Source organism: Patiria miniata, unplaced genomic scaffold (assembly GCF_015706575.1).
Source record: "Patiria miniata isolate m_02_andy unplaced genomic scaffold, ASM1570657v1 HiC_scaffold_8, whole genome shotgun sequence".
In the NCBI taxonomy this organism is placed as follows: domain Eukaryota; kingdom Metazoa; phylum Echinodermata; class Asteroidea; order Valvatida; family Asterinidae; genus Patiria; species Patiria miniata.
This window is the reverse complement of record NW_024037075.1, coordinates 1,369,455-1,383,465: the sequence shown is the minus strand read 5'-3', so window position 1 is coordinate 1,383,465 and position 14,011 is coordinate 1,369,455. Positions and strand designations below refer to the sequence as shown.

At 41.6% G+C, this 14,011-nt stretch overlaps 1 protein-coding gene across 1 annotated transcript in view; it reads left to right on the top strand.

Annotated features, from left to right (window-relative positions):
* Window positions 1-230: 230 nt before the first annotated feature.
* Window positions 231-14,011, top strand: part of LOC119719573 (vascular endothelial growth factor receptor 1-like) — a 44,554-nt gene continuing 30,773 nt past the window's right edge. The window contains exon 1 of the mRNA XM_038189050.1: window positions 231-1,209. Within this exon, the coding sequence (XP_038044978.1) occupies window positions 831-1,209 (379 nt within the window). The 5' untranslated portion in view covers window positions 231-830. The remainder of the gene's footprint in view (window positions 1,210-14,011) is intronic.

Below are 14,011 nucleotides of genomic sequence, written 5' to 3'. Positions count from 1 at the left end.
ATAAAGTAGTTGCAGAAAACAAAATATTGCAAAATTTCGATAGCCATCTTCACCTAATAAATACAGATTCTGCGTCCCCTTGCTATGCCCGGTGCGACCTTTTGGTACGTACAAGTCGAAAGTCGCCGTGTCAGGTTTCAGAACACGATGACGTATGTAGCACCATGGCACGTGCCGAACACAGCAGGTTGCCCAATGTGTACACGTTATCTATTGAGCAAAGACCAATGATCTATTGACGATCACTTATATACCGCAACGCTGACCTTGCTGCTTCCATGAACAAGATGACCCCATACTAGACACCAAAACATTCACACGCACAGAAGGCTTTCTAATCCGTGCGTATGCAAATGGCATATCTCTGGTCCATCAGCCATAACCGGAACTTGTGCCTTTGCAGAGGCTGGATTTGGGAAATAATGTGTATAGCACGACGATGATGTTATAGCCAGCCCAACCACCAGTTGGTCGAGAACATGATAGTGGTCTACACACACCGTCAGATCCTGCACCCGCACCGCGTCAAGTTGGACTTGGAGCTGCTCTTCGGTCAATCATTACTAAACGCGGTCATTTTTTTTTTTGCTCTACCTATCCTACTTGGGTTTACCGGTAAAAACTCGTGCCCACTCGGTTGTTGAAGGATCATTTTTTCGTGGCTTTGAGGGAGATATGACTGACGGGTATGTGGGTTAAAAAAAATGCAGTTTGAATAAAAGAACAGGAAGTCATGCTTAAATGAAGGTCTCTGTGAAAAAAAGTCTAGCAGCATTGCTGTGTTTCTTTTCTGTGTTGTATGCATGAGTGACTCGTGCCCACAGTGACTAATGGACATGCATGACAGCTGCGGAGCTGAACTTGAAGCGGTGTCGACAGGGGCCATGTCGTACGGTCCCGGTTCCAGCACCAGGCGTGAGGGCCCGAGCCGCGGGGGAAGCGGCGCTCTGGACGGCCGGGCGTGCCGGTGCGGGCACGGTGGCATCGCCCAAAGTGATGAACCATCTCCGACAGTTCTCCGCACCGTTGAACACGATCATCCCTGTTACTTAGATACACAGAGGAGGAATTATCAGTTCATCAACATGCAGAGGAACAAACCACCAGATATCAGAACTACATCAATGGGAATTGACCCCAGACGGGTCACACGAATTTCTTGGATTATTATTTTGTTTTGTGTTGCGAGCTGGCCCCTGGCAACTGAGGGTAAGTTTCAATGAATTCCGCATTTTTTGGAAATTTTATTATTTTTCCAATAAATATTATTCAGTTACAAACCAAGACTTCTGTACCACATGTGACATTTTTTTGGTAATTTTATTATTTTCCAATAAATATTATTCAGTTACAAACCAAGACTTCTGTACTGAAAGTTCTGCAGGGAAGAATATTAAATAAAAATGTCTCATTTTATTATTACTTCATGCCGTCCACAACAACAAAATCAAACAGAAACAAATATCTTCGTGCATAAAAACACCTGCCATAGGATTAAAAGTTGCACCTGCTTTTCCTGTCCATTATTACTCGTAATTGGCAATACGAAATGCAGTCTACAGCCCTTTATAATGATTGATTGCCTGAAGATTTGAATGCAAATTGCACTGCTAGCGCCCCAGACAGACGGCCAATGATGTCAATTTGTTTATTCATGGCATCCATAAATTTCCTATTTGTACATTTTTCTTCCTGTTGGATGCGATCCTAGTCAGCCATAGTGGTTAAGGTTCAAGGCTGAATATCCCCGTTGGATTGAACGTGATGTTCCTATTATGGGGCATATGCCTACGTGTATCCGCAGCTGGATCCGGCTTTGCATAATGGCACAACAAAGCAAGTGGCTTTTTAATAGTTTATACGCTGGCAAGTAGTCATTTTGAAAGAATGCCATCAATCTATATGGAACGCCAAATGACCCAATATATAAATAATACCCATGCTGATTACAATATTCTAAACTACTCTGGTCGTGTTGTACTGAATGACATTCCATTGCAAGTTCTTGTTGTGGGTCTTAGCATCTTACAAAGCCCGCGAAAAGTAAACACGGCCGTTGTTTGGGTCTTTTGTTATCTCATATCGACTAGTCATTCTATCAATACCGCGACTATTTCATGACCAATTCACGCCAGACAGGATTGACTATCGATGACGTAACCGACCCGGAGTCTGACATTCTTTTTTACATTGTCACCGTGGAAAAAAAGGCTCCAGTATCAGAACAAGGAACAAGTCGCAACTGAGGGCATTGTTGAGTCAGCGAAGAGAAAACTTAACTGGGTTTTTCTCCGTTTATTTGCCGCATTTGGTTGCCATGTTGTGATGATCATAGATAAACAGGATGTTGAAGTGAATTCGCAAATCCTGGTTCTAAGATAAACACACACGGCGCGGTCTGGATAACTGGAAGTTTATATCATGATTCCTCGCTTAAAAATTTGAAAGAGTCAAAATGTTAAATTGAAGTTAATCTTAATGTTTAAAAAGTAAGCACGATCAAAAATATCTCGGTAGCTGCGGGCAAACAAATTCTTGTTCATGCATGAGTCACGTGATTGTGCCATGTAATTTCTGGAAGGAGTAGTGTTTTGAGTAAACAAAATCAGGTTTTTGATCCCAGTGACCCCATGATGACCTTTGACCCCGGTTTGGTCATGTGACATGTTGGGGCTGGGCTGCTGATACTTTTGACAAAGTTTGGTTGAAATCGGTCAAAATGTGGAGGAGCAATAGACAATGTCAACGTTTGCATTTTGAGTAAAAGCAATGAGCAAAATTTGTATGTAGATTTTAAAGATATTACAATTATTACAGTCTTGCAAATTCACTTATATTTTTGCTGGGCTCTGTGGGCTAGCCTAGTGTCCTCTTTGTAGCCTCAGTCTCATTGACTGACTTATTACTGACCTATTGTCAATTGCGATCCGGGCAGTGCTATTGTATATGATTACCCCGTAACGCCAGTGAATTTGCTAAACCCAAAACATTGTGTACATATTAAATGCATGAAAAGACTTCCAGAAATTAGCCATTTTGAATCAATTTCATTTTCTTGGTCTATGGGGCAGCTTTCCTCTGCTTGCTTTGTCTCGTTATTCCCAATATAGTATGCACTATAAATACGTCATAATACGCGTACACTCACTGAAGAAGAAAAAAATAACAGCAGACGCTATTTACATAGCGGTCATTAATCTTGTCACGGCCATATTGGAATGACGGTGCTCATAACTGAACATACTGCACGGTAGCAAAACATTGACACTGCGAAATGCTGATAACGCTACCCCGATACGCACCAAATATTATACCACCAACTTTGTTGGTTAACCGTGGCAATATCGAGTGTCGCCCAGTGTATTGGGTAAAATTTCAGTGTTTTAATTGGGTTGTAACATATATCCTTTCACGTGCACTTTGAGGACATTCAATCTAAGCACTCATTTTTTAAAATTCATTAATAATCGCCCGTATATGCTGGACTAAGATGTTACGTAAGATGCTCGGTTTCGCCTCTTTAGCTGACACTGTGCTCCTTGAAATTAATTATCTAAACACCTGTTCTTGTTTTTTTGTGATGGTTGAGGTTCGTTGGTGGATCATTTTATTACTGCACACTGCTGACAGAGAACAGCACTTTGAGCAGCATCAGATCATTAAGCTCTATCATCAACGTTACATTAATTTTTGTGCATGTACGGGTTGAAGTGGAACCAGGTACTAAAATACGGGTACCCGTACAAGAACCCAACCCCAAAATTCAAACCCCGGATGTTGTCTAGAGGCTTTACAGTACTTCACGGTGTACAATTCAACTTTTGCGAGTGTCGTCTGTCGCGCATTTATGCATATAAACCGTTAAATTTGCTTTGGTTTTCGTTTTGAAAATTTTCCGCAAATGGCTTTCAAAAGTATTTTTTTTCATTGACTGAGAAGGAAAATATTTGAACAGTTGGTTACGGCCTTACGGGTACCTCAACCCTTAATCTGGAACAGGTTCTTGACAATCAACGGTTGGGTACTCGAGTAACCGGTTCCAAGGCACACCCCTATTCTTAATCATCATTCAATCACCATCATCCCCATTATCACCACCATCCCATTTATCACCACGCTCATCTTCAGAGTCATCTTCACCACGATAATCACCATCATCATCATCACACTGATCACCTTCCTCGCCATAACACATCACCAACATCCACACACAATCACCACAATCATCACCATCGCAACAATCACCATCATCATCACAATCATCATCATTACAATCACCATAATGATCATATCAGAACAACTACCATCATCACCATTGTCAACACAATCACCACCTTCACCTCCACCATCTTCTACCAATCACTATCTCCATCAGTTCTTCCAAAATCATCCCTCCATCCTCCCTCCGTCTTTACATCCTCAGAATCTCCACCATCCTCAGCCCCTCTCATTATTCCATCATCAACAGCCACCAAAAACATCATCATCGAACCCTACAGGCCTGCTGTGGGGAAAGATTCTCCACTCAATACCCCTTCTCTTTTATCCCACAATCCTCGCTGTCTGTTCAGCTGTAGTCCCCGCCGGCCGTGCCCGCAAAGGCTTCTTGTAATCTCACGGGGCCGCTCGTAATCAGAACGGACGGGGACCCGAGAAACGAGCACCGCGCTGCCCGCAAAAAGGTTTAATTTCGCCGCGGTGCCGCGTCTCCTCATCTAGTGTCAACACCGATTCTGCTACGGGGCAATGTCAATTTGCAAGATTTTGTAGATTTGGGGCTTTTGGTCTTTGATTTTCATATTCCCTGGACAAAAATAGTCTGACAGGAACTCGTTCTCTAGGTTTTGGAACTCTGAAAGGGTTGGTTTCTCTTTCATATACTCTTGAAGAACAGGCTCTAACTGAATAAAAATTGGACGCTCTCAAGACGCCATCTTCCTGGTACAAACAAACAGAAGACTTTTAAAATTGTAAAAAATACTTTTAACAAGTAGCGGCGTGTGAATTTTGGCAGTGACCTGGGATGCAAGCTTTTTGTACCCCAAATATGGCGTCAGACTCGTTACAGCGCCCTCACACGTTCAAGAATAAGGCCAGTTATCCAAAATGAATCCAAATAACCAGGTTTCCATAGCGACCGACCAATCGAATACAAAGAAACCATGCGTCAAGGGGAATCCCTTTTCCACCTTTCTGTGAAGCCTGCTGCCCCGAACAAAGCTGGCACGCCTAATAGGATTATACCATTATTTGCCCTTTATAAATATGGAATGTCTTGCTCGAAGCTTTGAGTGAACTTATCACCCATAAGGTGGTGTAATTATAATGCGTGGTATGTAGTTGGTTCAATGCGCTTGAGTGCAGCAGTATGTGGATTGCTTGCGGTGTGACAAGGGCGGCTGACTGTGTAACACAAAGAGGCGGGATCGTTGTTAATAATTTCCAAGTCGATATTAATCCATTCAAATTCATATTTCATTATCACTGTCGTTGCTGCAACTGCAGGCTCTTATCGCAAGGCCTAATACGCATAAAACAATTGTAGACATCGGCACAGTAATGGTTGGGTTTTCTTCAATTGACAACTAAAAATAGTTTTACCAAAGCTTATGGAAGTTAACCTTTTAATTTAGTAAAGTGGTACGGTATCTATTTGTATTGTCTGACTATCAACGCGGCTGCCTAGCACGTTCTTAAGTTTACCAAATTATATTTTTTTTAACATAATGTAATTAATTATTTTTCGAGTACCAATTTCACTGCCAAAACACTGAGTTGGTTCAGTACTCGGTTAACACCTTTTAAACAAACTTAGTCGAAGAACTTTTTTGTAATAAAAATGAGAGTCAAATGTCTTGTCACAATTGTCAATCTTTTCCGGTTTTCTTCACACCAAACCAGCAAATTTCTTTGAACTTGATTTGGTTCTCGACAAAATGATCCACTTCAACGCAGCTTTGGCAGGTGTGGATTTTCATATAAGACTCCACCACGCGATCGATTAGTAGCTGCAAATATAATATACGTTGGTCTAGAAATCTCCCCAAATCATCCGTTCTTCTTAGAACCAGGAGTGCATCTTATAAAACACTCGCTCTTGTTATGATGCTAGGCACTTGAGATAACACGGAGTGGTCCCATTTCCAGGCATTGCGTGACTTCCGCGTTGTAACTCTAAACGATTGATGCTGGATGGACTGCACAAGTCTAATCAAGATGTCAACCCCGATGACCGGGGCACATTCCTCACCGCCCGATGGCTGGCACGTTTATTTTGACATTTCAACCTGAGATGTCTTTAAAAAAAACTCCAGTTCAGAGTGAAATCATTGGAGGCTCTCCGCACTGTTGATATACAGCCAGTGTGCTTCAAATGAGGCCCAGCAGTTTGGATGAAGGTTATTTAGTCGAAATCGACCCCGCTGAAAGATGTTCTGTATACATTGTAATACGAATCATGTGGGATCATCGCAGTGGGAATTTAGCATGTCACTCAGAGGCAAGAATACCTCTCGTCCATTGATGTCATAAAGATGCTCCATACGTCTCTTCGTAGATCTATGCGTCCTAGCGTTATTTAAATCCTTTAATTATTCAGTCATGTCCTCTACTTGGTACTTGACACTTGGTTGGTGTCCTCCAAAGTATACCACTCTCACCACACCGTGGTGTGGTGAGAGTGGTTGGAAATAAGGTTTTGTCACTAAGGGCATCCCCTAACGATCCCCAACCAGCCAAACTCCAGCACAATGGTTTGGTGGAGTCCAGCTGTTTTGCGCACAGTTTAATACCACAGGGTGTTAGAATTTGCAAGGATGAGGAAGGTTCCTAGTTAATAATCGTCCTCGGGAGTTAGGGTTGATGAGCGCCACTGTTGAGCCCGGGAGGTCATCCCAATTGTTCAGTGTTCATGTGAAAAATGAAGAAGCATAATTTTGCCTTCATTTTGTCTTACTCTCTGTTATCCATTTGTGATTTATTTATCTGACCCACCCTGACATTTTTATCACAGCCACGATTGATTGTCCGTTATCTCATCGTCCTTCTTTGAAATCATAGCCAATTCCAAATCTGGCATACCTCGACTTGTACTTTCACCACCCATAACTTTTGTCGATTTTTTTGTCGTGTTTTCTTTTACCATTGATTGATTAGTGTTCTTTACTCATTTTATGTGGATTGTAATACGAGTTGCGCTGCTATCGCGGTTTCTGGTCTGCGTTCCAGTTGACGGTTGCTCTTTCGCCTGCCACAGCGCTCGGAGGCCTGTTGATTTAGCGCTTGGATCGATGCGTGCCCGTGATTTAGTGTCGGTATTTCTCGATCCAAGGCTCGGGTTTTGTCTCTGGTTTGGCGTGAGGGACTTTTGCTATGACAGCAGGATTTTCAGTGAACTTGGTGAGGAAACACGGATCAGTTCGATGACCGAGAGTCTTGGAATTCTCACGTGTGCATCATGTGCATAGGCCTGCATGATTGCACCATCCGAATGCATCCTTGAGGGCGTCATTGGAAGAATGGTGTCTCCTTCGCCGGAGAATGCGCCAATGCCACAAGGCCGGTGTCATGCGAAATTTGCAGTGGACTCCTCTTAGATCTAGTCTTTTTTGCCTTATATGGATTCTAACGTCACAGGTGACCTGTCACTATCCTAAATTTATCTTCACTTTAGGCATACAACCAAGAAGTCAAATCTTCACACTACACCGTCACATATAGATGCTCCTTTTTATACAAAACACATTTTTAGACGATGACAAAACGCGCAAGCGCGGACATGCGCATGTGTGGTGAATGACAATGACAATGAATTTTATTTCCATGTACGGCCTCTGCAGGCTCTGCTGAGGCAAAAGAGAACTTAAAAATTACAATTTAAAGGGATATTTGACAAAATTACAATACACAGTTACGAAAATAGTAATAATTTAAACGCTCACCTTAATACAGCAAAAGACGATTACTGAGCATGCCCAAGCATGCGCAGTACAGGATCTTTGCAAGATCATCACGGAAATACTAAGGTTATAATGAGGAGGAAATGATAAAGAGGTTGAATAATTAACTGCGCTAAAGAAACCTTGTGACTTCTCATCTTATATATAATCATGAATATTCATGAAGCAATGGTACAATTTTTATGTAATGCGCATGCGTCGTGATGTAGAAGTGTTGACCACCCATTTAAACATGATCTGTCCAATGAGAGCTCATTAAAAAAGGCTGTCAAATGAGTCATTGAATAATCCGGTTTGCAGGGAGACATTCCCATATGCTTGTGCGCAAAACAATCTGACTTTCCTGACCCCAATTTTCCCTTATCCTACCCCCACAAATCTTGGTACTTTTTACGAATTGAACCACTAGCAATCGATCTAGCCCATTTGCGACGATAACATTTTGTCTCTAAATAGGAGCTGAGGCATTAGGAAGACATTGAAGTGTCTCCCTAATTCCACATGTCTCCCAAAGGTATAACCTCTAACGCTAATGTGTCTCCTAAATTGTACTATTTACGATAGTACGCTTTCGAGCGAACACAGTTATAAGTAGCTTCATCTGTGGCAGATCGGACGACTGTATTTTTCCCCGTAAGTCAGCGCATGGCAGGTGCCATCTTGGAATTGAAGGTTGCCATGCCAATCATGGCCGTCCATCGTACAGGCGCAGCTGTCATAGTGCAGTGCCGGCTCGGTAATAGACTTGTCAGCGTGGTTATCACGTTGATCACCCAAGGTTTCTTAGAAAAAGACAACATGGAGGCAAAAACGAAATCAGTTTATGGGACACCTAAGTATCGCAGCGGAAGGACAGTTGATTGACGCGCGAGCCAAGACACGAGCCTTGCGAAGACGCAAAGAAGACAGTTCGTGGAATTTCAGGAGGCAAAAACGCGGAGAAATGGGAAATGAGGCGATTTGAAGAGGCAATGAAAATCACTCCAGATTAATGAGGTCCCAACGGGTTCGAACCGGGAACCTTAGGGCCAAAGGCAAAGTACTTTTCCTGTTGTAAAGAGATAAGTCTAGCTCAGCCGTACAAAAAATTGACATGATCCTCAAATGTTCACCGTCCCGCCGTACGCCAACCTGTTCTTTAGTATTATGTCCTTTATTATGATACTGGGTGAGTCAAAAAAAAGCGAAACCGAAACCCCACAAATTTCATTTCATACTTTAAAAAAAAAATATGTAGCACCAAAAAGAATAATGACTGGAAAGCCAATTTCATCAGGTACTATTAGTTGAAAAATTGACCGAAATTGGTCAATCAGTTCAGAAAATATCACCATTTAAACACCATGACCCTAAAACCTGTCTCGTCCAAAAAAAAATGCGATTTCAAGAATCGTCGTCGCAACTGTCTTCAAACATCATTGGCGATAAAATCTCAGATATTCAACAGAATCCATTTGAAGGCCCGTCCTTAAAAAAAAATAGATTTTATAAATCATATTGTTTGCCTAACCAGGGTTGTTAATACAGATATTGTGCGCTACAGTTGTTGACGGTTGTTGAAACAAGTATTCTGTGTTATTTTCTTTGTTGTTCCAAGCAGTCAAAACACACAATGAATACCATTTTTGGACGAGACAGGTTTTAGGGTCATTGTGTTTAAATGGTGATATTCTTTGAACAGATTGAGCAATTTTAGTAATTTTTTTCATCTAAAAGTATTTTATGAAATTGGCTTTCCAGTCATTATTAGTTTTGGTGCTACATATTTTTTTAAATATGAAATATATTTCATGGGGTTTGGGTTCCGCTTTTTTGACTCAATTCCTGCAAGGTGTTTTTTTTATGAACAATGTGTTCGGTCACAAAAGGCCATGCATGAAATATTATCAAAAACATTTCGATGAATAATTTGAAACTCTCTGGCGAAACATTGATGATTGTCGTAAGGTTAATCTTTTTTGAACGAGTGTTTTCCTGCATAGTTAATTGTCATTTTCGTGTTAATTATTCTCCGTCCTTCGAACGCGCGGCCCCGAATTGTCTGCCCAAATCGGCATCGGGCGGTTTGTTAATTAGAATATATGGCCGTGGATGTTGACGATCATATTGCAGGTATAGTGCGCTGAAGGAGACGCAGGGCCGGGACGTTTTCCGCTCCGATTTGTGGAGCCGTGTAGCTGCCAGATTTGTGGCAGTAACTAGAGATGATACGGATAATCGAGCGATAGAAACTCACAACCTCAAACCCGTTCCACGACCTTTCTTAGATACTTAATATTTGGAAAGGTATAAGTGTCCGGAGAAGAGCAAATTGGGTTCCCGTTTGTGACCTGCTTTTGATGAAAGCTGCGGATTCAGAAATGCAATGGGTGAAATTGAGGTCAAACAAATTACCAAATTGACCGGACAAAATTTTGCCAGAAGAACCTCTTGACAAGCAAGGGCCTTTACATAAATCAAATGACACTTTTTTTGGCCCAATTGGGTGCATCGCATTATGCGGACGTGCGAGAAACAATATGTGTGTATTGGTGCTGTGTGTATTATGTATCACACGACGTCTTGTTCCGTAGTTGTGGGGACATACACTCGTCTGAGTGTGCAAGGTATTTGTGGGGACCAAAAATGCTGTGGGGACAGCAGAAAGTCCCCATAACTCGGTCCTAATTTACCTAGAAATAAAACAAAAACTTCCCATAACGCGGTGCAAGCTTAACCACACCCAACGTGTACCGTACGAATAGACACGGCTGGAAATGCGTATGCCACAACATGTCCGCCGCATTTGTACACAACTGCATTATTGTTCGTCTTTTTTCGGGAACGGTAAAACATTAGGTTAGTTTCCTTTCGACAACACCTTTGAAATAGGATAAGTAAACAAGCCAGAGCATAACATTCTCGGGGATTCAGGACATAATGTGCCTTTAAACATATAGACGACGTGGTTCCGGATAGGTTGCCAGCACCTATTTAGGACCTAACACCCCTCATCACGCGTATAAAGTAAATATTTTGTCTCTTTAATCGTATGGCATAATCAATTACTTTAACACCTAGAAAGGAAAACATAATCAAGTTGAAAGTTTCAAATATTCATCAGAAAGTTCGGTGCATGTATTTTTGTGTGTGTTTTTAATCTCCATCGAGCAAGCATCCGTTTCCCCAACGGGACCACGAGTGTTTATCTTAGCATTGATCAGGGGTGCCACTACCGCATGAGTAATGGGAAGCAGTTCCGTGTGTGACTGTATTCCCAGAAAACCAGATCTTGTGAAACCTTACCATAAAACAGTAACAGTTTTGTGTCAGATGCCACTAGAACATTTTAATGACGTTGCGCAATTGCGGAGGACTAGGGCCAATTTTACGACGCTGCTAAGCACACAAATTTGCTTAGCACAAAAACAGTCTGGCTTATAAAAGCAGGTTACCAGACAAAATTCCATGTGATGTATATTGCTCGTGATTAGTATTCAGCTGTTGTTGGCTTATAGCATGAAAATCACATGAAGTTTTGGCTGATAAACTGCTTTTATAAAGACCCACTGCTATGAGATGAATGAAATATGAGCTTTTGTACTTTCACTAGACAATCGAGCACACCACACGTGTATGATAAAGATAAACAAATTCTTACATAATCCCGTCAAAATACACTGTGAATTGACTTCCTTTTAATAATCTCAACTATTCCTTATAATTCTCTTATCTGAATTGACCACCCTTATATCCCTCCTTATTCCCTCCTCATTTCCTCTCACCACAATTCCCCATAGAACGTACACAAAAATAACGACAAACGAACTTCTTATAAATATGCTACCCCGCTACCTGCCCCAAAAGTATACAGCTTTGTCGTCTTACAGTGCTTTGCCCTCTGTTTAAAGGAAAAACCATTTTAAACCGTTTTCCTATTTCCAACCTAACCCAGCATTTTTTAAAGTACTGCGAATGTTTTCTCATTACAAAACCCGAAAATCCCATTACCTTCAAAAACTAACACAAAGTTTGAAATCTTTTCAGAAAATCCATGCTGTTTGTGACACTGAATTGCGCGTGCGTATGAGATGTGCCCGAAGGTCCCATTCTGAAATAGTTCTTTCATGAAGTAGTCAGTTATGAAAATTCCCAAAATTTCTAAAATTAACGAAAGGGTATTGAACCTTTTCTGGAAATCAAATGTTCAGGAAGACACGACCTTCCCATATCACACAATCACAGCCTGTTTTCCATTGAAATGCGTGTGCGTTCAAGTAACCGCCAACAAAATAATGTCCTATTCTGAAATATAATAGTTCTTTCATAAAGTACACGCAATCATTGTCAACGGTTAGAGCACCCTAGAGGGCCCATATTTAGAAGGGGACTAATATATTTCCTGGAATGCACGACTGTGTCGAGTGGGGGGGGGGCAGTGGGCCGAGGTCAAGGTTATTTATCTGTGTCACGGACTCACGATGATTCCAATATGGATATGATATACCCTGTCTACTATTACATACTCATTGTACTTTTACACGCTCAGGGATGTACTAGTTTAATAGGCTCAATATAGCAATAGTCATATTATAGCTCCCTGCATGGTTCGGTCATTAGTAATATGAGCCTTGCTGAATTTTGCATCGATAGATAGCTCGGCCACTTTTTTCCTTTTTTTTGAGGGGATGTGGAAAAGTGTCAAGTGTGACGTTAGTCGATCGTGACATTACAATATGGTTGATTCATGGGAATTTCCGAGTCTCATGATGTAGGGCCTACACCATGTACAGGGTGGCACCGGGGGAAAAACGAATGACATTGCTAGATGCCAAATTTGCATTAGATAAACACATTGATGAGATCCTGGAAAAGGGATAAATTGTTCACATATGGTTCGACTTCTACAGGGTGAGTCAGTAAGTCATGTTAATGATGTAAAAATCTGGTCTGATAATATTAATGCACAACTACTCACGTGGTCGTGTCTGTCAATTTAAATAAAGGATTCACATTTGTTGAACGTCAGTAGATGCATGGAGCGTTTTATAGGAACACCAAGGTTGTGGGCAGTACGGTGCAAGCCCCATGAATGCGAACTGAGTCACCTCGATAGTAGTGTTTTCAGTCACTGAAAACACTACTATCTGCTTTTCATTATATCCTATCGCGGTTCAATCGTGTTAGAGTTGTGTCAACGCAGCTTGTGAAATATTGTCCCATTACATGATATACAAATGGACGCGGAACGCGCAAAATCTGACACAAACAATACTCAGTGTACACAAATTCCATAGGGTTGTATAAGGGGCGTGGCTAACTCGCAAACGGCGATAGGTAAATTGGTTGCTTGTCAGTGGAGACCTATAATAGTGTCACATCACAGGGCCATGAACCTGGAGCACGTGTTGTTGCGAGGGCCTAAGGGACAAGGTGATTGATTGCCATAAAAGGCATTTGCTGACGTTTGTTACTTACTAACCAACCAACCAACTAACGGAGAGACATGATCATTAATTTTGTTGATATGCTTTCCGCAGCTACAAATTTGCCCGATGCTCAGCAAATGTTTGTGCTCCATTTATAGACTACCGAGCTAGGCTGTAAAAACACAATCAACTCTGCCAAGGATAACAGTAACCTACTTTTTTTTGGCAGCGATTTGGACCGCGCCAGACCTAACATTTCAAAGGGGGTCGCTACCCGCTGGTACGAGCTTTCATCGTAGCAATCTATCCGTGGTCAGGAAAGTTGGTCTGAGCACACCCCTTTAATCATAGTCTGGCTATGTTTCGTCCATGCATGTTGCAATGGGATTTCTGGAATTGCACCCGCTGGTATTAAGCCCTGTTTGTCAGCGCGTATCTTGTCACGCAACAGCACATCAACATTCATTAATTCAATATGCAGGCTGAGGCTAGCGATTACATTACGAATACATGGCAAGGGAATCTATATAGGTACCAGTACATTTCCATTTTTTAATAGGTATATGCGAGAGTGATTTGAACTCAATTGAGATGTTCGATTAATGTACTCGTCCTGATGTTCAAAGGGCCGTGAAATGAACATTC